The sequence below is a fragment of the Dasypus novemcinctus genome, chromosome 2 (genome assembly GCF_030445035.2).
Source record: "Dasypus novemcinctus isolate mDasNov1 chromosome 2, mDasNov1.1.hap2, whole genome shotgun sequence".
Classification (NCBI taxonomy): Eukaryota; Metazoa; Chordata; class Mammalia; order Cingulata; family Dasypodidae; genus Dasypus; species Dasypus novemcinctus.
The window spans coordinates 59,075,323-59,101,517 of record NC_080674.1 but is presented as its reverse complement, the minus strand read 5'-3'; the positions used below and the strand labels follow the sequence as shown (position 1 = coordinate 59,101,517).

Here is a 26,195-nt window from a genome sequence, read left to right as displayed (position 1 = left end):
AATGAGAATACAAGCAGACATAGAAGAACACACAGCAAATGGACACTGAGAGCAGATGGGGAGGGGGGGGGGGAATAAATAAATAAATCTTTTAAAAAAACACATGAGATGACAACTCTAACAATGACAAATATATACTCAAATAAGTTTATTGTGGAAGTCATGAAACAATAAGAACTGTACACACCTATTTTCCAACATACTTATAGCATGAAGCAGGATCCCTAGAATTTTTGTAGAAATGCCTCCTCTTAGGTTTACCACTATGTTCTCCTTAACATATCTTCACCTGCAAGCTTCAATTCATTGAGATGATCAAACACTTTCAAAAACATTTTCTTCAGTATCCCAGGATGCATGTCCTAAGGTTTCCATCTTCATAAAAATACCAGCATGTTTAAGAATACTTTCTCTTAACTATAGTAGCATAGCAAAGGGGAACAAGTAGATGTTGAAATCTAATAAACCTAGTCGGGAATCTCATCTTAGCCCCTTGCTGGGTATGATTCTAGACAAACTATTTCATCTGTCCCACCCTCACATTTATCATGTAAAACAATAGTAATAACAAATATCATGTTGGGTTGTTGTGAGAATTAAAGATAATGCATTGGTAGTGCCTAGCATATATAATATTCAACACTCACTATGAATAATATTTATACAAGTTGGTAGTTGTAGGAGTATATAATGTCTCCAACTACACTGCAAATTCCATGAGTGCAAAATCTTTATATAGAATTTCTTTTAAGTATTTCATGATCTGATGGATCAGTTGGTAGCAGCGGTGTAAAACTCATTTTCATATTCCTAAAATTATATGTTCATTAAGAACCCTAAGTGAACCTAAAGAGGAAGAAATGAAATTATCTTTTAATTGCAAAATAATAATGGCCATCATATTACTGTTGGGACTGGGAAGAAGTTAAGCTAATGAGGTTCTGAATGGCTAGTCCCTAAAGGTAGTATGAACGTCCACAGTACAAGAGTATGGAAGCCTTGAATGAGATCCCAGGCTGCACTGGGCTGTGAAGGAACTGGAGATTTAGAAAAATTGTTGATTCTGTAAGGGTAGAAGTAAACTTGAAAACAATGATATGTCAAAGGCTTTTGAAGCAAGAGGGGTTGTTAGAGCAGAGGTAGCTAGAAGACCTCAGTTGGGCTTTGTTCCTCTATATTAGTAAAAAGAGCACTGTTGTGGAGTTAAGAGGTGTGTAGTTACCGAATTTATGTAATTTTCAATTCACAGAAGTCCCTGAGAACACACAGACCTTTCCGCAACCTGAATGTTAAAGTTATCAGCATATGAAAGTTGGTTGCCTGAAGCTCAAAGGGTGGCAAGAACAAAGCAGGACCCAAACATGAAGCAGTGGACAGGGCTCCATCTGTTTCCATGAGAAGATGCAAGGGCACGTACTACAATACTACAATGACCGAGGTGAAGTGCCTAAAAAGGGACTCTCCCAATAAAAGCAGCTTTGGGGAACAGAGGAACAGTGAACACTCTCAGTGTGAGGCCAACTTTTCCAAGTTCTTACCTGAGTTCTAATTAGACTTGGAAACTACCAGAATTAGAAAAAATGAAATAGTAACAATCCATTATAAACTACCTAAGGACACTTGTCTGTGTCTTTATCTACACAGTTTAAATTTACTTCCAAGTTAAATAAAGATCACCCAATTCATTTTAATATGTTGTTAAAGGGTCTAATTAAAAAGAAAGGTTAAATGCTGCACTCTAGTATTTACCTTTCTTTCAACTTTCCGTATCTGAGGAACGAGGCTTAGCATCAGTTCTAAATAAGTACCTGAGCATCACACAAATGATAGCAGCATCAGAATTGTCTCAGAAACAGAAAGAAAAATCCTCTTGGGAAGTACCTGCTTACAGTTCAAATCAATTTGAGTGACAAATGTATAGATGGACAGGGAAAGATGCAGAAACTGACTGTAGTAACCTTCTACCTGTGTACCTATACATAATCTGATGTCTATAAAATGTTTACTCTCTTAGTGTAACCAGCTTTTTTGATACCTCATCTCTTATATTACCTTGGACCTGTTACCCATATACATTTCCCTTTAGTTTCTTGCTGGCTGTTTTAAATTTATCCTAACAATTTAATTAAGGAACCTCTGATCTTTATCTTAGGGGTGCAGAGGGGTGGAAAGCTAGCTGAACAGTCCCAAAATGTATCACAGAACCTTCTACTTAGGGAAGACCCTGTTCCAAGTAAATATTTTCTTTTGGCTTGTTTTGTTTAGTGCATGGATACACAAAGCTCTTAGAACTAAGAACACAAAGCATTTGAAGTGTAAATAGACCATGTGCAAAGTTATACCATGGAATTTATGAAGAGACTAAACCTAAGCTTTCCCTACATTTGGCCATTTACCTTCTTCTTTAAAATGCTCAGGGCAGGCTGCTTCCTGTGAACTAAAAGACTAGATCTAATTTGCCTATTTTGTAGAAAATTAAAGAGACATAGAAAAATTCATAGACCTGTTCAAGTCCATGAAGATCATAAAAGGCAGAGCCAGACTTCTCATTGAGTGTTCCTTCCACCACAGAGATAGATGTATGTTTGGATTTTTCCTTCTGAAGAAACTTAAGGGGCATCAGTTGACAAGAAGGCATAGTTTAGACTCCATATCTTAAAAAGGCATCACCCCTCCGTCTTTGAAACAGAATGTTCTGCAGCAAAGCACCTGGAAGTAGAGACTTGGGCCCTCAAAAGGACAGAAGAAGGCAGAAAGTTTTTCACTTACAGATTTATATGTTCAATACCCCAGATTGAGAACACCATCAGTTCAAAGTCACTTACCCAAATCTGAAGCTTGATTCTCTTTTCATTTTTGAATACAGTTTTCACTTTGAAATCGATCCCAACCGTGCTGACGAATGCAGATGTAAAGGAATCATCCGCATAACGGAACAGGAAAGATGTTTTCCCAACACTGCTATTGCCAATGATAAGCAACTTAAACATGTAGTCGAAGTTCTGATCAGATGAGTCTTTCTGGCCAAACCTGGCATCTTGGGCAGAGGCCATCTGTGGTGAAAACAAAAGAGGTGTGTATCAGTCTCCTATTTCATATGAAGCTAGCAGCACACTCATTATTGGCCTTGCCAGAAACAGATGTTAGACCACTCAGGAGGCAAGTTGAGAGTGTTTCCCAGTCTTCCTCTGATGCTGGTATCCATGGCAATAATTCCCCGCTGGAAGAGAGAATAGCAAATCCTACAGCTTTTTCCAGCTGTGTTGGTGTTTGTAACAGCTCGGCATTCAGAACCCATCAAAGACACCAAAGGAGACATCTATAAGGGTAACATGAAAAGCAAAGATATGAAGAATTGGCCAGGGCATGGGCCCTGAAACTTGGCAATCCCAGAGATGGAGACACCAAAGTGGCTGAACAGCAGGATGTTTCTTCCTGAGTTACTGGAATCATTAGTCTTCTTATTTCCTTGGGAAACACACCTAAAGCATATTTCTATTTCATCTATTAACAACATATAAATTCAACACCCTAACATAAATAGCAGAGCAGATTCTTTCAAATTAATAATAATGATGATGGCAAATAAATATGGTTCAAACAAAATGCCAGGCACTGTCAATTTATTTAACTGTTACAACAAACCTATGATGTAGGTACCTTTCTCATTCCCATATTAAAATGAGAAATTTGAGGTATAGAGATATTAAGTAACATACTGCAGTCCACACAGGTGTAAGCAGTAGACCCAGGACTCAGATCAGGCAGTGTGGCACCAGGGCCTATATTTTTAAGCTCTATGCTATTTCTCAAGGATCATTAGGGAAATATGTACAAGTGCTCTAAAAGACATTGTGGGAAATATTCATTGTGAGATGCATCAACAAAGAACGCTATGGGACTCCAAACCTTCATTCTTTCATTTATTGGCTGTGTGACCTTGCGTTTGTTATTGTAAATTGGTGTACCTGTTTCTGCTTTTACATTAAAAAGTCTAACTTAGAACACTTGTAAAAATAATAGATGACATATGTAAAGCACCTACCATAGAATAGAGAAAGTTGTCTATTATTAACTATAAATGCTTTAGGTGGATGTTGATTTTTTTCTCATCTCTCTTGATGATCATCTCAACATATATTGAAAATTATGCTGCATGACTTCTAAGTACCATCTGGCTCATTGTAGGAAAGAGTATTTAGAATGGTGAATCCTACTTATTAATGATTTACTTATCATCTTTTCTGATGCTATGAATTTTTTGGCTAATACTGCATTGTCCTATAGGGTAGCTACTAGTCCCACATGGCTATTCAAATTTATACATAAATTAATTTAAATTAAATAGAATTTAAAATTCAGTTTCTCAGTCACAGTGGCCACATTTCAAGTGCACATCAGCCACATGTGGCTGGGGGCTACTGTATTAGATAGAACATTTTCATAATTGCAGAAATCCTATTAGGTGATGCTGGGCTAGGCAGTACCTTTTTTCATTTCTCATAAAAGCTGATTAATAATTACATCCTTCTCTTGTAGAATAGAGCAAAGGGAGAAGCCTCAGCAGATGGTGGAATGGTAGAAACAGTAAACAATGCTCAATTTCATCCAAGACACTATTGTTTGTCTACCTGATGTCAGGTGTGTATGTGTGTGTGTGTTTATAAACAACCATCGAAAAGGGAAAAAGTGAGAAGGCAAGATAACATATTACCTTTCTACTTATTGCTACTAAGAGAATGTAATTATATGTATAAGAATAAGGACAAAAAGAAAATCCATATGTATTACGACAGTTAAGGACGATAAAGATTGAGATTGCATTTCATATTTTCTTGTTAAATATAAGCTTAATCATATCTCTTTGTAAGTGCATGTAACCACAACTATACATTCAGTAATCATGACCAATATTAATGAGTGTTTCCCAGTGGGCAAAACTGGGCCACTAGGGCAAGCAGATATCCTTACCTTCCTTTCTGTCCCAGGAGACCACACACAAAATTAACCTCCCCCAACAGGAACCAACCAAGGACAGAAATAGGATAATAAAACAACTGACTATCATTTTAAACAATGATGTCTTGCTCCAGAGATTTCTGATCCTCTAAGAAAGTCAGGTAACTGTTCTGTTTGGCACTCTCCTTCCCGCAAACACAACATTTTTTACCAGCAAAAACTCCCCTCTTACACAACTGCAAAATTCAACCAGGCCTGCAAATGGCCTTTGGTAAGAAGATTCTTTTACCATCTTTTATTTGAAACGGCCCAGATTCTAGGTTCTGGATTGAGAATATTCAGCTAAGCCACTCCAGAAAGGATACACTACAAATTTCTTAGAACTGCTCATTTACTCAATCTGCCATATACTGGACTCAATACCCCTAAAGGCATTTTCCACCTGTGTCTTGTGGATCTCCATGTTGCCTCAAAAGGAGATGTGGTGGGAAGACTGCTACTATCAGTCATGGGTTCTATTCCAAAATTTGACTGATTGCAAAGCCTGAATATATACATCAGCAACTAAGGACTTTGAATGCAGTCGTGGGAATTAAGATGGGAAAAACCATACAAGGGTAAAGTATCTTCAGTTTTAAAAGGCTAATATACTTTGTTGGATTGGCAGCAGTGAAAGTGAGCAGAACACTGAGGTTGTCCAGGATTAGGGAGGATGGACATGGCAAATGTGTCTCTATTCTCTTAGGGAAGAGCTTCTGAAGGAGAAATTAGAGCAGTTTATTTTTGATGACCATATATATATATATTTTTTTTTTACTATTTTATGACTTATATCCCAAATAGGATTCACAAAGAGTGAAAAAAGATGTACATTGGGAATGTATGTGTGTTTTATAAAACTTTAGGATAATGGAATAAATCCTCATTGAGAGGATGGAAAAAGACACAGCCTTGCTGAGAACAAAAAGGAAGCAATTTGACAGCATATGACTGTCAGAGGGACTTGTAAATGGTTGCTGTGCAAATTTACTGAGATTTCTAAATACTGAATCATGTAAAATCTAGCTGAAATTTGAAAACATGAGTAGACATGAGATAATGTCCCAGAGAGTAAATCAGATCTCATAAAAGACACTTAAAATATAATTGTTCAAATTGCATTCATCTGAATTTCAAAAAAAGAAAGAATCATACATTTGGAAAGAATCTTTAGGAAGAACAATTTCCCACCAATCTCTAGTGTTCCTTCCAACATTTCTTCATTTCCAGGCCATAGTATTCCAGCCTAGCCTTTCACAGGAGTGACAGGAATTTCACTATGCTATGAAACAGCCTACTTGATAAGATTTCTCTTCTCCTGCTTGGATGATCCTCTCTATTTTAGCTCCTCCCTCCCCACCCCACCCACCCCCCGTCCCACATATGATATATCCTAAAATCCCACACCTCCTACTAGGCTAAAATTGACATCTTTCCAGATTGTCAAAGATCTATATATAGCTCCCAAAACTCGTCATAGTATACCAGATACGTATCTAGTCAGTGTCGAGTACAATGAGACTATTATAACCTACCATATTTAACAGTAAAGATTCCTAAAATGCTCTGCTCTTTTTTCACATTAATTGTAATAAACATAGGTCTCCCCTTTGTCTACTGCGTAATTTTTTTTTTTATTAAATGTGTTGACCTTTATGTGTAGCCCTATTCAATTTCCTTTTGTTTGTTTGATCTACAATTCAAAGAATTCTAAACTGGTCATTTTACAACCTGTCATCAAAAACATCAGTTATTTTTTTGTGAAGATGAAACAAGGTTTTTTTTAAAAAATAAATAAATAAATTAGTTATTTTTTCCAGATTTGATTATTCCTAAATATTATCAGTATGCAGTTTATATATTTATCAAAAACCCTGATGAAAATGCTAATCAGTTTAAAGATAAGTAACAATGATCTTCTTAACTTATTGAATATATAAATCTATGGATGAGACCCCCACAATATATTAAGGAATTTGGAAAGTATAAAGTAAATCCTGAACCTTGGGGAGTCAGTGCCCTGGAAAGCAACTGTGTTGTCCCTGAGGCGTGCCTAGTTCAATAACAAGGGAATAGATCATGAATTTACTTGATACATTTTAAAATTTCAATTCTAATTTCCCCAGAGGTCCTACTGGCCAGGAACCAAAGAAATTACCTCTAACACATTCAACCACAGCCTACTTAAAACTTTTGCCATTTTTTTTTCAAAATCATTTTCAATGATTCACTTACTTTGGCACTTAACAATTTAAGCTACAGTGAGCCATTTGGAGAATCTGGCAGGAGTAAACAAAAAAAGTCACTTTAAAGTTACTATGTTCCAGCTGCTACCTCTGTTACTAACAGCCTGAGGGTCAGTGGGAAGAGGAAAGAGGGTAAGTTACCCAGAGAAAGAAATGTAGTTCTTTGACATCATAAGGGTGAAGGTAAGGATGGGCAGTTGTATTGAAAATGTGTAAATCCATAAAGCTGTTCCAAATCTCAATTGTTACTAACTGGGGGGAAATAACAGGAAAAAAAAAAAAAAGGAAGTATGGCTGAGAGGTCCAGAAAAAAGACTAAAATTTAGAAACAAGACGGTTATATTAAAAGTTAGGATTTCCAAATGGCTGTCAGTTGGCTTCCAGCTGTTTCTCCTGGTGAATACAGTCCTCTATGTGCAGGATTGTCTGCCTGCCAGTTTGCCTATCAGAATGGACTGAAATTATGATGCTCTGTAATATCTGACCAGCCGGCTCTCTGTGTGCCTGTTAATATGGTTCTGGCAGAAGTCAGCCAAGAAGCAGTAAGATTCCACTTGTGTCACTTTGAAAGCTCACCATCGAGCTGAACAAATGCTGTCCAGGGAATTGGAAGTGGCAAAGAACAAGAATATTTAACCTATAATCCTGGTTTCTGAAGTAAATGGCCTGGAAAAAGTGGGATAGTATTCAGAAATCTTGTCTCTCACTTTTTAACCGGGAATGAATTACTATTTCATAGAACTGACAGGACAGTGAATGGATGGTGTACCAAATTACAGCAGTGCTTCTAAGATGCAAATCACCACATATTCTAAAGGTATTCCTCCAGCTCTAACTCACAATTCCCCTTTCGGCTTTCCTCTAGATCTCCATCTCCTGCGTGCCTTCCTTAGTGATGTGGATACTCTTAGCATATGTACGAGACAAGGTAACATCATAACAGCAACAACTCATACCACCAGGGACTATACTACGTGCTATACATATATGATCACACTTAATCTGGGAGGCATAACTACTATTTTAGAGATGAGGAAACTAAGGGCATCTGAGAGGACCCTGATGTGGAATGGCCCTTGTTTTCTTAACAGGTTATCTTGACTTCTCTCAGCCTTTGTAATGAACTCTCATTACCTGGACCGTGCTGTTTGTTCCATGTTCAATAACAAGGGAATAGATCATGAATTTACTTGATACATTTTAAAATTTCAATTCTAGTTTCCCCAGAGGTCCTACTGGCCAGGAACCAAAGAAATTACCTCTAACACATTCATTACCTGGACCAAATATGTTTTTCAAGAGTTAACGAGGGAAATGGACTTGGCCCAGTGGTTAGGGTATCTGCCTACCACATGGGAGGTCCGTGCTGTTCTAATCCCAGGCCTCGTTGACCCATGTTGAGATGGCCCATGCTCAGTGCTGATGCACGCAAGGAGTGCCCTGCCACCCAGGGGTGTCCCCCGCATCGGGGAGCCCCACGCACAAGGAGTGCACCCCATAAGGAGAGCTGCCCAGCGCGAAAGAAATTGCAGCCTGCCCAAGAACGGCGCCGCACACACGGAGAACTGACACAACAAGATGACGCAACAAAAAGAAACACAGATTCCCATGTCGCTGACTAAAACAGAAGCGGACAAAGAAGCGGACAAAGAACAGCAGCAAATAGACACCGAGAACAGACAACTGGGGTGGGGGGAGGGTGAAGGGGAGAGAGGGAGAGAGAGAGAGAGAGAGAGAGAGAGAAAGAAAGAGTTAACGACATGCAGCTTCAGCTAATTCATTCTTCCCACCATCAAATAAACAATTCTGGAACTTCAAGCATGGAGAATAATATTGGATGGGGCAAGGGAGCATCTTCTCTTTGCTTCTAGAAAGCAAGCATTCCTTTGTTCAAGGGAGGAATGAACTTGATACATATTTTTAAATTCACTAAATAGATTTTGAATATTCATTAAAATCTGTAGATGTATACTCTAGAGTGTCAAGAAATAAGAAATGAAATTTATCAAACCATGTGAAAAACATTCCTATTAACATCAAAGACCACTATTCTCCTCTCAGTCCATGCTACAGTTCACTCCAGGTCTGGTTCCAGAAGATTTCCCTGAATGTCAGGAGAGCTGAACTGGCCTGAGCAGCAGAACAAATGGGACACACAGACCAAAGGGAGAAGACCCACAGGGGCTGAGAGAGCCCTCTCTGCAGACACTGCAGATGCAATTCTAACAGCTGTAACAATGCAGAGATCTGGTCCCAGCAGCTCCTGCACCTCGCTGATTCTGGAGCCAGAGTTGTTAGTACAACCCTGGGATGCTGGCAAGCACCCAGCTACTGGTAACCCAAGACAGAGAAATCATTGAGTGAAAAGAAGTAGAAAAATACATTTCCACCAATTCTCAGTAGTTCTGAAATTATGTGCACAAAGACACATCTGTGAAAAAAAGCATTCTACCTTAGTTGTGTGATGTGAATATGGGTAAAGAGCATGAATTTTGTGGTCAGACTGCCTGACATGGAATCCTAGGATTGCTACTTGCTACCTTGCTATTCTGTGAACTTGAACAAAGTTGCTTTTGTTCCTATTCGTAAAATAAGAATAATAGAATATCAAGGTAAAACTGTTGGCATATGTTAAGGGCTCACTGGAGCTGCCATGATCATCCTTGTTATTCCTCTTGTTGCAGTGAAATGATACACAAGCCATGCACTTTCTTCCCCAACTCCCACTGATGCTATTATCTAAAATAGAAAAGGTTGATTTTATAGAATGTGCTTCTTCTCATATCCTAATGTCTGAGGGCAATGCTTCCATTCTGTGAACTTTCATAGTTACCTAAATAAATGCCTTAAAATACTTCAAATACTATGACATGGAACAAACAGCATTCATCCAAATACCTCTCTTGATAGAAGCTGAGATCCTAAGGAGCCTAAGAGCAGATGGAAAGGTTCTGTGATCCAGAGAGGCAGTAGGGAGGGGAACGTGGCCAAAGGCCATGGGCACTGTGACCTACACTCTGACACTGCCTGCCACTTCTTGTAAATTACTAACCTCCTGAAATCCCTGTGTGAGTGGACTTCTGTGGAAATTGGGAGAGAGCTGGGTTTCATGTCTGGTATGATAAGAGGCAGAATCCAAGTACCATGTAGTAAGAGCAGCATGAGAAAGGGAGCCTCTGGAACTCACTGAAGATGTGGGAAAACACTGTACTCACATCTGGCCCTGGAATTGGTTTGGGATAATGTTTAGCCTAATCTCTGACACTGAATTTGGAAAATCACTGAGGTCCACAATATTTTAATTACTATGTTAGTCATCCTTAAGAGTTAAATATAGTATATTGTTTACATGGTGATCTCCATTCTTTTTCAAAAAAACCTCTAAAATAATGGCAAAGGATTTTTACAAAAGCAAAAATCCTTAAGGGCAAGGATCATTAAAGAGAAGACAATTGTCCATAGAGAAGTCAACAAAATTTGGGAATCTGGAAATGGATGGACCAGACAAAATAGAATCCTAAGCTTGATAGAGGAGCCCACAAGAATCCTTACACAGCAGAACAGTTGATTGGCCTAGGGTTTGGAAATGTTGGGACTTCTGATTAGAGGGTATGGCTAGGGTGACCACTATCCCGGTTTGCCTGGAACTGGGAGCTTTCACAGGATACAGAGGACTTGCTGTGCTTAATTAAGGACAGTCCTGGCAGGCTAGGATGATAGGTCACCCTGGGTGTGGCTGGAGCAGGAAAATGGGAGGATCAATAGCAAGTTCAAGCTCCCATCTCTCCTTGATTTTATATAGCCAAGCCCCTACGTCTTCCATATGCAAATCTGATAAAATTAAGTTGACCTTAAAATATAAAAACATCATTAAACATTTCTAACATTCACACTTCCCATATGCAGATATCAACTTGTAAAAATGAAAGGGCCTCTTTCTGAGGGATAAAAGTAAAGAAACCTTTGAAAATTTTCTCATGGATATGGATATAATATACATAAGTTTTCCCTGAAATAATCTCATCACTTGGCAGCAGAAAATTCTAGGCATTGTGGTCTCAAATACCTCCTCTCTCTAGTTGGATTAATTTTTATTCAGAAATACAAAACTGAATCTTCCCAAACTTGGGAATCTAAGATCTAAGCTTCCCAAACCTGCAGGGCTTCACCCAAATTCTGCAGAATTAGAATGTTCAGGGTGGAGCCAGGAATCTGTCAAATTTAGAGCACCCCATATGATTCTTTTGCTCAATTAAGGCAGGTGTACATATCTATTAGGATATGTGTAAGAGGAGATGGGGTTATATAACCGCTAGGACAAGATCCCAGGGGATGTGGAAATGTGAGCACAGAGCTCTGTCAGCTGCTATTGTTACCAGCTACACCTTCTAGCCGTACAGTGACAGCAGATCTCACCATCACGATATTGACTACTGCAGATAAGGGTTTATACCCTGCAATGCCCAGTCTGTCCAGACAAACTGAATTCTGAAGATTGTACCTAATCAGTTATCTCTCCCCTGGTTAGAGCCAGGAACTTCTGAAGAGTGGTAATATACCTAACTGTGAACTCCTGACGGGCTATGAGTACACATGGTTCTGCTCTGCTTTGTGCTGTGGAAAGTGGCCTTGACTTTTCCATCAGTCATTAAAATATATATATATATATATATATGTAAAGGCACATTTGGACTTTACGTCCTTCCATTCTGTAACAAAACACCTGACAGTTACTGAAGGCCAGTGTTCAAATGGGGACCACAAAATGAAGAATATCTCTTCCTGAGAGGAAAATAGAAAGTAAACAGAATAGATTCTGTGGTATAAGGAAAATCCTCTCTTAAAAATATCTAGTAAAATATTCTAAAAATTCCCAAGGTGGGGGAAAAAGGTTCACATTAAAAAATTAAATTTTAATATGAATATATTTGCTTCCTAATAATTTTTCATCATTAAAATTATTTTAAAATATTTGAGCCTTTGAAAAATGCCATCAGCGATACACTATAAAGACTCCTTCCAAATATTGACATCTCTCTTCCCTTCTTTCATTCATTAGGATAGGTCAGATATAGGGGTAATCACCCCATTGTCCAATATTTATGAGACAAAGGAAATCTTTGGACCATTCTTGAGGAACCTTGTGACTTAACAGAAGGCTGTGCACTTCTACCAATTAGAATGGCTTACAGAGCCATTTTTTCTAGATATAATCACCCCTGCCTTTCATTCAAAAGCTACTGCTACTGTTATTTACTACAAAGAATAAGCCTGCTCTTGCACATTTATAAAAAAATCACTCACATCCACAGGTGTGCTGTGTTTCCATTATCCCTTTTCATCAGTCCAACCACTCAAACAGGTGTTCAGTGAATAAATCATTCAAAAGAAAAACCATCCTCTACTACTAATGCTATAGTTGAATATCATGTAAGAGTCATACTTTGCCAATTGGTACTTTTTTTTTAAGATTTATTTTTTATTTATTTCTCTGCCCTTCTCCCCACCCCCCCCAGTTGTCTGCTCTCTGTGTTCATTTGCTGTGTGTTCTTCTGTGACTGCTTCTATCCTTATCAGTGGCACCAGGAATCTGTGTTTCTTTTTGTTGCATCATCTTGTTGTGTCAGTTCTCCATGTGTGTGGCACCATTCCTGGGCAGGCTGCACTTTCTTTTGTACTGGGTGGCTCTCCTTATAGGGAGCACTCCTTGTGCATGGGGACATCCCTGCATGGCACGGCACTCCTTGCATGCATCAGCACTGCGCATGGGCCAGCTCCACACGGGTCAAGGAGGCCCAGGGTTTGAACCACGGACCTCCCATGTGGTAGACGGACACCCTAACCACTGGGCCAAGTCCGCCGCCCTCTCCAAGGCTCTTAAAGCTATGGCTATTTTAACAGAAATTACTCCTCAGTGTTGGTTTACAAGTTTCTTTAGTTGAAAGTCAGACACCCTTCTGAGCCATTGGGTCACTGACATGTAATGCCCACTTGTCTTTGGTGGGCTAAAGATAAACTAAAAGCAGGAAGACCAATGGTGAGAAGGCCAAGGCTTGTACATATAAACTCTGCCCAAGTCCTTGGATCACAACTGAACTTTACATGTACAGTGGACATTGCAGGAGACCCAGCAAAAACAGCAGCTGGAAGCTGAGATAATTAAGGTTTTACCTATCATGGTAATTTTTTAAAAGCAGTTGTTAAAGGAAGATATAGTAATATTGAATGAATAGACTGGCAATCTCAGAAGAGATGATAAAACTTATACAAAAAGAACAAAATATAAAATCTAACAGGAAAATATACAATAACTGAAATTAGAAATCCCTGGATAGGTTAAACAAAAGACTGCAGATAGTAGAAAGAAAGATTCACTGAACTTCAAGCAAGGTCAATAGAAAATATACAATTTGATGAACAAAAGAAAAAGAAGAAGAAAAATTAACAGTGCTTCAGTGACTTGTGAAACAACATCAAAAGTCTAAGATACATGGGAAGCAGATGTGGCTCAAGCAATTGGGCTCCCTTCTACCATATAGGAGGTACAGGGTTCAATACCCACGGCCTCCTGGTGAAGGCAAGCTGGCCCATGTGGTGAGCTGGCTCATGTGGAGTGCTGTCTCATGGAGGTGTGCAGCCCCACACAGGTATGCTGCCCTGTGCAGGTGTGCTGCCCCATGCAGGAGTGCTGGCCTAGGTGGAGAGCTGACACAGTAATATGATGCAACAAAAAGAGACAAAGAGGAGAGACAATGAGAGATGCAGCAGGCCTAGGAGCTGAGGTGGTACAAGAGAATGATCGCCTCTCTCCCACTCTGGAAGGTCTCAGGATCAGTTCCCAGAACAGCCTAGTTAGAATACAAGCAGACACAGAAGAACACACAGTGAATGGACACAGAACAGACAATGGAGGGAGCAGGGGAGAAATAAATAGATAAATAAATGTTAAAAAATGTCTAAGATACACATAATTGGAGTCTCAAAAGAGAAAACGAGGGAAGAATGGAATGGAAAACACTTGAAGTTCTACTGGTCAAACATTTTCCCAATTTGGTGAAAAACACAAGCTCAGAGATCTAAGAAGCCCAATCAAGGCCCAAACTGACTAAATATAAAGACAACAACAACTAGGTACATCATAGTCAAACCGGCAAAATTCAACATTAAATAGAAAATCTTGAAAACAGCCAGAGAAAAAAATGACATAAATGCTAGGGTATGAAGTGCAGCTGTCATCAAATCATAATGGAGGTCAGCAGACAATGAAACATGTTAAAAGTGCTGAAAGAAAAAGAAAACTGTCAACAAAAATATATGCAAGAAAACTAACCCATTAAAAAATGAAAGCAAAATAAAAATATTATCAGATAAAAACTGAGAATTTGTTGTCAGCAAATCTTCAAGAAGAAATGATAAAGAAGGTTGTTCAGGTTGAAGGAGAATTACACCAGATAAAAACTCAGATCTTCAGAAATGAATGAAGACTATCAGGAACAATAAGTAGCTTAAGTAGAGAGTGTGTGTGTATTTTTTTCTTCTCTTAATTAATCTTATGTAATTAAAAATTACATAAATCTCTTTAAAGCTAAAATTATAAACAGTAATGTTCACAAAGGCAGACAACATGCTAGATTAAAAGCAAGTCTAAACATTATTCACAATTGCTAAAAGATGGAAACAACACAAGTGTCCAAAAACCAATGAGTGAATAAGCAAACTGCGGTATATACATATGATAGAATACAATGCTGCAGTAAGAAGAAATGAAATTGGGACACATACGATAAAATGGATGAATCTTGAAGACATTATGCTAAGTGAAGTAAGCCAGACACAGAAGGACAAATTTGCATGGTGTCATTAAATGAACTAAATATGAAGAATAAACACATGGATTTAAAACACAGAGTATAGGTTATCAGGATGTAAGAGGAGGGCTGAGAAGGACTACTGATGCTTAATGTGTATAGAAGTTTTAAATAACTTTATTGTAAAAATGTTGAAATATATAAAGTTGATGGCAAAACATTATAGTGACTAGCAGCTGGTTTATAAATGGGAATGTGGCTGGAAATGGCAGTCTAGGGATGCAAATGTCAATTGAAAGAAAGCTGGAAAATAATCTAGGGGCTGAATAGTACAGTGAACCCAGATGTGGATGAGAATTGTGGTTGATGGTACAGATGCAAGAGTGTCCTTCTGTGATCTAGAGCAAATGTACATCACTATTGAAGGGTGGTGGAAATGTGGAGAAGCATGGGAAAAATACAATTGGTATAATCTATGGACTGTGGTTAACAGCAATACTGTAATATTAATGCGTCAATGCCAAAGATGTACTGTGTTGATAATGGGGGAGTATGGAAAAAGTGTGCCAAATGTATGCTATGGACCATGGTTGGTGGTAATATTCTGATGACATTATCTCATAATAACAACAAATGTTCCACCACAGTGTAGTGTGTTGAAGAAGGAGTCTTGTATGGGAATTCTACACATGTGCATGATTGTTTTTTAAATTCACAACTTCTGTAATAAAAATATATTTATAAAATAATAGGATGGGTTGGGGGAAAATACACCAAATGTAAATATGAACTATAGTAAGTAGTAAGATTTTGATGATGTTTCATAATTTGTAACAAATTTCTCACAACAATGCAAGGTGTTGGTGGTGAGCTGATGATGTATAGGACCGCTGTATGATGTTATGCATGTTTGTTTTGTAAGTTCACAAGATTTACTATATACTTACTGTTTATGTATGTTCATGTATGAATGATATATGTCAATAAAATTTTTAAAAATAGAAAATAAAAAACCAAGTCTATAACATGAATAAATCTTGAATACATCATGTTGAGTGAAATATATCAGACACAAAAGGATAAATTTTATATGATCTCGCTAATTTGAAACAATTAGAATAAGCAAACTCATAGAGTCAGAATGTAGAATATAGGTTACCAAGGGAGGGGGTGGGGGTAGGAATTGGGAAGTTAAGGCTTAAAATATATAGGATTTCTATTAGGAATGATGGAAATGCTTTAGTAATGGATGTTGGTGGTGGTTGCACAACACTGTGAATGAATTAACAGCACTGAAATATATGTCTGAATATGATTAGAAGGGGAAATATATATGTTAAATGAAAATTAGGAAAATAAAACCATGGAACTACATTACAAAAAAGTGAGCACTAATTTACACCATGGACTAATGGTACAGTTATAGAAATGTGTTATCATCAACTGTAACAAATGTTCCTCATCAAAGCAAGGTGTTGGTGGTGGGGTGGTATATGGAAAGCCTGTATTTTATGCATGATAGTTTTGTAAACCCACAACTTCTATAATAAAAAATAAATTTTAAAAAGTACATTAAACAACATTCTATTAAGTACCAAATATATGCTTAAAAATAGACATTTGTTTAAGCATGACTAACAGAAAATAAATTATTAATAGTAGTGACCTGGAAAGGGCAAGTATAAACATTTTCAAAAGATTGAAATCTTACAGAATATGTTCTTTGGCCACATTTGAATTAAACTAGAAAAAAATATTTTAAAAATAAATATAAAATATCCAAATATTTGGAAATTAGAAAACATGTTTCTAAATAATCCATGGATTATAGAAAAAAGTCACAAGGAAATGAGCAAATTATTTGAAATGAAAGATAATTCCTCACAGAACTGTGATATTTTACACATGATTGTGCATTCTATTGCCACTGCAACATATGACCACAAATTCAGTGACTTAAAACAATACCTATTTGTTAAATCACATTTCTGTTGGTCAGATATGTGGGCACAGCATTGCACAGGTGGATCCTCTGCTCAGAGCCTCACTAAGCCAAAATCAAGATGCTGGCTGGAATGGCTTTTTATCTGGAGGCTCTGTGAAAGATTCCACTTCCAAACTTATTCAGATTGTTAGCAGAATTCAGTTCTCCATGGTTGTAGAACCGAGGTCCTTCTTTCCTTAACATGTAACCTTCCTCTTGAACCCGACAAAGGCATACTGAATTATTTTCATGCTTCAATCTCTGACTTCCTCTACTGCCACATCTCTCTGACTCCAGCCAGAGAAAGTTCTCTGTGTGTGAAGGCTAATATGATTAGATTGGACCTACCCAATATTCCAGGTCAATCTATCTATTTTAAGGTCCATTGTCTCGGTCACATCTGTAAAGTTCCTTTTGCCAAGTAACCCAGAGATTAGGGCAAACACATTATTTGTGGGGTGGGTGCTATTCTGCCTACCACAATATACTAAAGGGATGGGTAGATAGATACAGATATAGATACAAATACAGATATATATCAAAGAAATTGAGTTAGTTATTTAAAAAAAAAACATTTTCACAAAGAAAACTCTAGGCTCTAATAGCTCCATTGACAAACTCTATCAAACACTTAAGTAACAAAATTTACCAATCTTACACATCATTCAGTAAACAGAGAGAAAAAGAACACTCTTAGGTTGTTTTATAAGGTCTACATAACTCCAATATTAAAACCTTGTGAAGGTGTTTAAAGAAAATTGAGTCCAATATCCCTCATGAACTTAAAAGCAAACTCTGTAACAAAATATTACCAAATTGAACCTAGCAATATATAGAAAAGATAATAAATCATGACAAAATAGAATGCAAGATTCGTTTAACCTTCTAAAAATCAATCAATGTAACCCATCAGAATGAAGGATATAAACCAGGTAATAACTTTAATAAATGCAGAAAAAGCACTGGAAAATTTTATGTTAAAAATAAATACTATCAGCAAACCAGAAATTGAAAGAAATTTCCTCAGTATAATAAAAAGTATCTATTTTGAAAACCGACAGGTAACATGTTTAATTAATGATTTCCCCTAAAATTGGGAATAAGACAAAGAATAAGACATCATTTCTCTTCAACATTGTACTGGAAGTCTTATGTTATACAATAAGGTAAGGAAAAAAAAGGGCTTTTAAAAAAAAGCAAATTTGTCAGTATTTGCAAATCATGATTGTTTATGTAGAAATTCCTAAGGAATCTAAAAAAAAAAACTACTAGAAATAATAAATTTAGCAAGTTCTCAGGATATAGAGTCAAGACAAACAGACCAGAGAAAGAGTATGGAAAGTCCAGATATGTCCTTCCCTCACTTATATGATTAAATTTCTGACAAAGGCATCAAAGCAACTCAGTAAGGAAAGGAGTAGTTTTCTCAACAAGAAGAGCTGCAATAACTTAATATTCATATGAAAAAAGATAAACCTCAACCATTACCTTATACTATCCAGGAAAATTAATTTGAGATTGATCATAGGCATAAATTTAAAAGCTTACACTAAAAAAACTTCAGAGAAGATAATATCTTCATATACTTTGAATAGGCAAACATTTCTTGGATAGGATCCCAAAGCAATAACTATAAAAGAAAAATATTTGGTAAGTTACATTTTGTCAAAATCAAAAGTTTTCATCAAAAAATACTATCAAGAATATAAATATACAAGCCACCAACGGGGAGACTATACTGACAAAACATATATCTGAGAAGACGTGTTTCAAGATTACATAAAGATCTCTGCAACTAAGCAACAAAATGACAAGTAAAATGGGTGGTACTGCAGGGACAGTTACTGGACATTGTATGTCCTCCCATGGCCCACTGGGTGGACTGGGAGAGAGTGTAAACTATAATGTGGACCACTGACCATGTGGTGCAGCAGTGCTAAGAGATGTATCCACCAAATGCAATGAATGTCCCATGATGATGGAGGAGGTATGGAAGGAGTGGCATGAAGGGGGTGGAGGGTATTTGGGGACCTCATATTTTTTTAATGTAACATTAAAAATATATAAATAAAGGCCAAAAAAAATGACAAGTAAACCTCTCCCCCCAGATAGACAAAAGACTGAAACAAACACTTCCCTAAAGAAAATATACAGATGGTCAAAAAGCACATGAAAACATGTTCAACATAATTTGTCATGAGGAATATGCAAATTTAAATCACAACACTATACCATGCACACAAAATAACCATTAAAATGACCAACATTTAAGAGACCATTGATAACATATATTGAGGACGTAGAGCAACTGGAACTCTCATACAGTACTGGTGAGAATGTGAAATGGTATTATCATTTTTGGAATATTTTGACTGTTTCTTATAAAGTTACACATACATTTACCCATTACCCCAGAAATTGTACTTCCAGGTATTTACCCAAGAGAAATGAAAACACATTACTATTAAAAAAAAAAAAAAAAAAAAAAAAACAGTACAAGACTGGATAGCCTTACTCATAGTCAATAATAGTCCCAAACTGAAAAAACCTCAATGTCCATCAACAGGAGAATGGATTAAGAAAGGATGATAGATTCATACAACAGTATCATATTCAACAACAAAATGGAATTTATAATTGAAAAGCAACCACATGGATGAATTTCACCAATATTATGCTAAGCAAAATAAACTAGATTGGAAAGAGTGCTTACAGTATATTCTGGAATTATATGATGTTCTTGAGCAAACAATACTAATTAGTGTGGAAAAAAGAAAAAATTCTTTATTCATGTAAGAGGATTTATTGGGATAAAAGCATGAGAGAACATTTGAGGGTGACAGGAGTGTTCTATATTTTTATAGCAGTCTGTTACGCAGGTGTATCCATATGTCAAAATTCTCAAAATTTGTGCATTTTGATATATATAAATATTTCCTCAAAAAACAGACTGTAGGGGTGCTGATGAAGCTCAAGTAGTTGAATGCCTGCTTCACATATATGAGGTCCTGGGTTCAATCCCCAGTACCTCCAAAAAACAAACAAATGGAAAAACCAACTCTTTGGAGAACGGATATAGCCCAGTGGTTGAGCACCTGCTTCTCATGCACGAAGTATTGGGTTCAATACCTGGCACCTCCAAACAAAACAAAACAATAATGAGCAAATAAAAAATGCCATAGATCTATATAATTTCAAAGAACACTCAAAGATTTAATTTGGTAACAGATTGTGACCTGCTCTTCTGATTCATCTTCAACTCTAACCCAAATTATTGAGTGAAAAACAGGAAAAAATTGTTGGACAAGCTTTAACCTATACAAGGATATTTTTCAGGTGGCCCAACTGTTTGTACTCCATGAGGTGCATATCTTTGGTGTAAAGGCAGTCCCAGGAATACCCATGCCTGAGCATAAAAATATAATTATTTCTTGGAATATGAGCATCAACAAAGGAATTTCCAGTTCCAATACAAGCTTATAATGGCAGGGGAAAACTGTGTTTACACCATGTGATAAACCCACAGCTTCTTGGCTTGAAAACAGTAGAAATGGAAACCCGCCCTTGTGCCAAAGAAGTTTATTCTTACCATAGTTTAATTTCCCTCTCTATACTTTACTTCCACTATAGTAGAGAGATGGATATGTGAGGAAATTAGCCCAAATGGAGGAGGGAAGAATTTCTTGTTTTCCAAAGTTAACCAGGGATTTTCTCTTTCTGTAAGTATTAAACTTCCATTTCTTATAAAGATAGAAGGATCTTAATTAAGACTAAATGTGGTTAGAAATTTAATGATGATAGTGTAAGAATATTATGTACTCTCCATTGCCAAATGAAACTATAATATTTGGACTCTATAAGTCATCTGTGTATACAGCACAGCTGTACTTAATATCTGTTGAATGGCTTTTACCTTACCTTCAACATTAATTTAATCTAAATTCTTTCAACTCAAACAATCTTTATTTGTACACTCTGCTTCATGATTTAGGTGGAACTTTAAAGTTTCCTAAATAGTCAGAAGACTCTACATTTATGAGACGACCCAGAAAACTGTAGTTAACAAAACTGAAAAGTAAGCATTTAATTAGAGACATTGGTCCTTCAAGAGAGTAAGTGGACCTTCAAGGGATTACAAATTCAGAAGACAGAAAAAAAGCCATTTTAAAACAATAGCTCTTATCGAATATTTAGGTAACTTTACACAAGTTTATTTTATAAACAGAAGAAAACCAATTTTTCTTTCCTCTGAACCAAATGAGTTAATCAAATTATATCAATAGTGCCCTCATTCTTTCTAGCACCCTTTTGGGTCTTCTTGGGGAACCAAAATAATGGAGGAAAGGACATGGGATTTCTAGGCCAAATTTTGACTGACCATATTGGAAAAGTGATTTAATCTTCATAAGCTCCAGCTAGCTCCAGCTAGCTTGCCTGTAATTAAGATATTGGTTACCCTTGAGCTGTTAAAGATATCAAATGAGATTTGAAAGCAAGTCACAGAGCTTGGCATAGATAAGCTGGGATTTTTTCAGTCTGGGTCCTGGATCAAATGACGGTTTGTTTACCAGAATCTTGCCCTCAAGTCATGAGCACTTCTCTTCCCCATTTTATTTGGCCCTCAGGATTTAGGTACACACTGAATGAGAAGACACAAAATAACCACTGAAATTCTAAGCTTACTAAATGTTTCTTCTGGTTACTTGGATACAAAGAAAATAAAGACATCAAATCCTATCACTGTAAATTGTTTTAATAGTCACTATAAAAGAACAATTATTATCCCTCATTTTCCATACATTCAGAGAGAAGTATTCCTGAGAAAATATGCATATGTCAAAAACAGCTACTTACAACAGAACATTTGGGCTGTTTATATAGACTCATCAAATACCTTTTAAAAGACATTACATAATTTTTAATTTTCTTTTTTCAAGAAAATATAAGTAAATTAGGAAATCAACAATTAAATTTAAAAGTTTATCTTGTTTCATATCAAATGAACTAAATGAATATTTTTTAAAAGAGAAGATTCTTTCAGGATAATGAAACTATAGAATGATATTTTGTGTCTCAGCTTCTAAAACATAAATAAAAAATATTCTGAGCATATATTTAAAATGATGATATGGTGCAGTCTTTAGTGGAAAAAATAAGAAATGTCAATGATTAATCTTATCAGATTTTCATATACCAAAGTTACCTGGAATGTGATTATAATTAAGAATTAGATATCACTTGTTACTGAAAAATTAAAGATTGTTTATAATTTGTACTCTTCCTATCATTAAGCATTATTAAAAATCTATAAAAAAAGGTTTTTTATAGGAGAGGAGCTCACCAGGACAACAGCATATTTGCCAGTTAAATTGAACCAATGTGGGCCCTTTAGCAAAATATTTTAAAGAAAATAGTCTCTGATGTACATATTATTCATGGTAACATTTGGGCATTTAAATATTTAAATTTCAAAAAATCTAGTCCCATAATTAAAATCCACCATAAATATGACAATAAATCTATCCACAAGCAAATTAATTTTATAGTTCTTTACATATAAAGTTTTGAGTAAAGTATAAAATTATAGTGCCTACTATACATTTAGTGGGAACACAGAACAAAGTTTTTCCACAGGCATAATTTCACAGTTTTGCAACATTTTAATACCCCTTCTCAATATTCTAAGCAACTCCTGTAAGAAAATAAAAATGAATATGCAGTGTGGTCAATGTTTTAGTAATTTATTTTTATAGAAAGACTTCAGTGCATATATGAGGGTTGACTTTAAAAATAACAAGCAACTTCTAGAGTCTATTGTCAATGTTTATTTATAATCAACTATGATTAATTTCAATCAGTTGACTCCCGGTAGTACCTTCAGTAATGGAAAATTATCATAAGCCAATGTATCTTGATTGTGACAGCCTGTACCTTTATTGTCTGTCCCGATTCTTTTCACATGTCTATAATGAAAAATTGAGCCACTCACAGAGGTTGGAGAAGACACAAAATTGGGGCCAATGTTGTCTGGAACAAATCAAAATTGCAGTATCTCATAAGATAATTTGAGGGCTTTCATTATGCGATCCTTCAACAAACAATTGGATTCAATAGATTTTTCATTTACCCGTCCAGTCGTTGTATCTTAATGTAGACAAGCATGAAATAAATTAAAAGTAAATCGAAGCATATGTTGAAAGTCCTTGATTCACAAAGAAACTAGCCAGAAAACGTTTAAAACTCAAATTAAAGTCAAATATTTATATCGTTGGATTTGCCAGCAGAGGAGGGTTCTCAAGAGAGACAACACATTCCAAACGGAGTGTTCCATTCGCTTCCCAACCCCATTCATAAATTGCCCTTCTGTTAAGCAATGGGATCATCCTGCTTGGTTAATAAACATAGGCTGATGTTTAGCATTAACTGGATGCACAAACTAAAGAGAAAGCATCACTCATCTGTACTTAAAAACAAAACTTAAGGCAGAGGTACCCTTGCACCGGTGTCGTTTGCATTTCTTGAAGGAAGCAAACCTAAGGTTCTGACTGAAATAAGGACTCGGAATGTACAACAAATGGGCACATGACACAGGAAAGCTCAAAGGGAGTTTTCCAAAACAGAGGCTGAGTAAACCAGTTGTGTGGGCAGTGATAAAGGGCTGCCATAGCTCTGGGATGAGCCAAATACGAACGTGCATGCCATTTTTCGCTGATACTACTAAGACCATAAAGGAAGAAAGAAAGGTTTGGGAACCCTAACATCGGCTTCACCTTTTTTTTTTTTTTTTTTTTTTTTTTTACGCGCTCTTAACCACGCAGAATTCTACCTATTCCCTGGCTCCCCCTGAGAGCTCGGCAACCACGGACCTGGCTGATCTTCAGTGCGTTTGAAGCGCGAACACAAACCGTGGAAGCCAAGACGGCAGATCAATGCCAACACGAGATGCATGTTCCTCTGACTTTTGTTTGATTGGGTTTTCATTTTAGACAGACACTCTCACCCTCCTTGAAGTGCCTGGGAAGATAATGGACACCCCTATCCCTCCCCAAGACAGTCCCTATCACAGCCACAAAGAGCACAGAGGAACCCACCTCTGCCCCCAGGACCGAGTCACGGAGCCGCGTCTCCGCGGGTGGCCGCCTAGACCTTCCCTTCGGTAGGACACAGTTTGTGCCTAGAGAGAGGGGAGAAGCATCCTCCTGAGACCACACTTTCTTTATAGACCCACCTGCATGGGCGCTTCGTGTCTCATTGTTGACAAAATGTCCTTTATCTTTGGCTAGGAAAGCGCTGGCACGGACGCCTGGCCACGCATGCACAGCCGGAGCGCTCCACGGTCCACACACTTGGGGTTTGCTAACCGGCTCCAACATCAGCACCAGAGCTGTCCCCGTCTGGCGCCGCACACGCGTACTGGCCTGGAGCCCCATGCGCTCATGGGAGATGTAGTTTTATCCTCCGGGACTTCGGGGCAAACAGTCGAGCCGCGAACTACATCTCCCGGCAAGAAGGCAAAACACTGCCTCTCTCCCTTGGTCGGCCTCGGCCACAGAGCCTCCTTCTCCTCCAGCCGAACCTCTCCTTGCTGCCGGCAGTTACAGCTCTCCACCTTCCCAGCCCATTTCCTTGCACCGCGCAGGCGAAAGTGGCCCGAACCCCTTTCGGCTGGAATTTTTTCTTTGCTGTCGCCTTTGGAAGCCACATTGTGATTTCCTAGTTAGGAAACTCTACCTGTGCTAATTCCCAATACAAAATCTGAGCTGGGTACTCCCCGCCCCTTCCGAATAGGCAAAGTTTATACATTTCCATAGACAGAGTGGGCTTGGTTTTACAATTACATTCGACAAATTCGGGGGAGAAAGACGAATGACACTCAGATAAGGAAAAAGATTTACCTGCACAATTGCATTGAGAAGGCGCGCGCACACACACACACACACACATAAAACACAAGTCCACCGAAGCGAGATTTCGCGCTGAGCGTGCTGTGAGACTCTCCGGGGCTTACCTTTCCATACAGCTCCATTGCAACTCGAGGTTCGGAAATTCTCAGTAAGCGCTCCCGCTGCAAAAAGGGTTAGGGTCTTAGACAAGAAGCGGGGCTACACTGAAAAGGCACAACACAATGGAAGGGGTGGGGGTGGAGGCTGGCGGAGGCAGAAATGAGGGACGTGGGGAGGACAGCTTGATTTAGATGGATGGCTTCTTTCCTCTGGAGGGGAAGCGTGGAGTCTTCAACTGGCAGCTTGCAGAGAAAGGGCTAGGAGTCTCTTAGGAAGTGCTGGAGGCGCGATCGAGCTGGGCAGCCCCTCCCAGGTCCCCCTTCAGGCACCTTCCACCGTCAGTAGCGCGCACACGGCAGCCGCTGGCCGCGGGCTGGAGCGCTGATAGGGCAAAACAAGTCATGAAATGAACTCATCCATCACCAGAGTCCAAAAGCACCGTCACAGAATGAGATGGGGGCCCTCTATTAAGCTATCCTGTCCTGTCTTTAAATAAAAAGAGTCATTCCTTACATTACAACCGCACTCCTCCCAGACTAGTCCAAAAATGGTTTTGAAATCTCTGAACTGTACTTTTGTTACACTTATTTTTTTTCCCCCGCAGCTGATTAATATATATTACTACCTTTGTCCTCTTTACCTACCTAGAAATTCCTCACTTCCTTCCAGAGTAAGTATTATTCAGTCCAGCAATGATCCCTGCCTTGGCATGAAGTCAAAGTGATGCCATTGGAGGCAGAGTGGAAAAGGAATGTTCCTGCTGTTGGCACAGAGGCATGAAAGAAATAACTTAGATCAGCCTTTTCATTGCATTAGAGGAAGCAGCAGAACAGAGGTTCTGAAACTTAAATGTGTTTGACAATCTCTTGAAGGGGTTGTTTAAAACTCATGTTCTCAAGTCTTATGTAGAGATCTGATTCACTAGATCTGATGAGGGGTCCAGGAATTAGCATTTTAAACAAAACCCCAGCAAGTGATACCTTTGCCATAATTTTAGAAACATTGCCTTAAAAGAATATATAGATGTATATACATCTATACATGTATATATGACTTTTTCAAAAGTATAAACCTCCAAAATTTCTCAGCATTGGTTCAACAATGCAATAGTCTTATATTGGAAACCTGTTATATTCACAAAGTCCCATTAATTCTA

General features: G+C 37.7%; 1 protein-coding gene and 1 pseudogene across 3 annotated transcripts in view; both read right to left on the bottom strand.

The window, feature by feature from the left end:
• The window catches only part of LOC139439811 (putative GRINL1B complex locus protein 2), a 97,509-nt pseudogene extending 97,150 nt beyond the window's left edge, over positions 1–359 (bottom strand).
• The window catches only part of RAB3C (RAB3C, member RAS oncogene family), a 297,703-nt gene extending 272,009 nt beyond the window's left edge, over positions 1–25,694 (bottom strand). Inside the window, exons 1-2 of one of the 3 annotated variants that reach the window (XM_004458827.4) lie at positions 25,045–25,694; positions 2,826–3,053 (exon numbers count right to left, since the gene is read on the bottom strand). In XM_004458827.4, coding sequence (XP_004458884.2) covers positions 2,826–3,053; positions 25,045–25,062 — 246 coding nt within the window. In that variant the 5' untranslated portion in view covers positions 25,063–25,694. Of the gene's footprint in view, positions 1–2,825; positions 3,054–24,127; positions 24,593–25,044 lie in introns of those variants that run through there. The other 2 variants (XM_012525290.4, XM_004458826.4) reach the window with 2 other exon arrangements.
• Between the last annotated feature and the right edge of the window lie 501 nt (positions 25,695–26,195).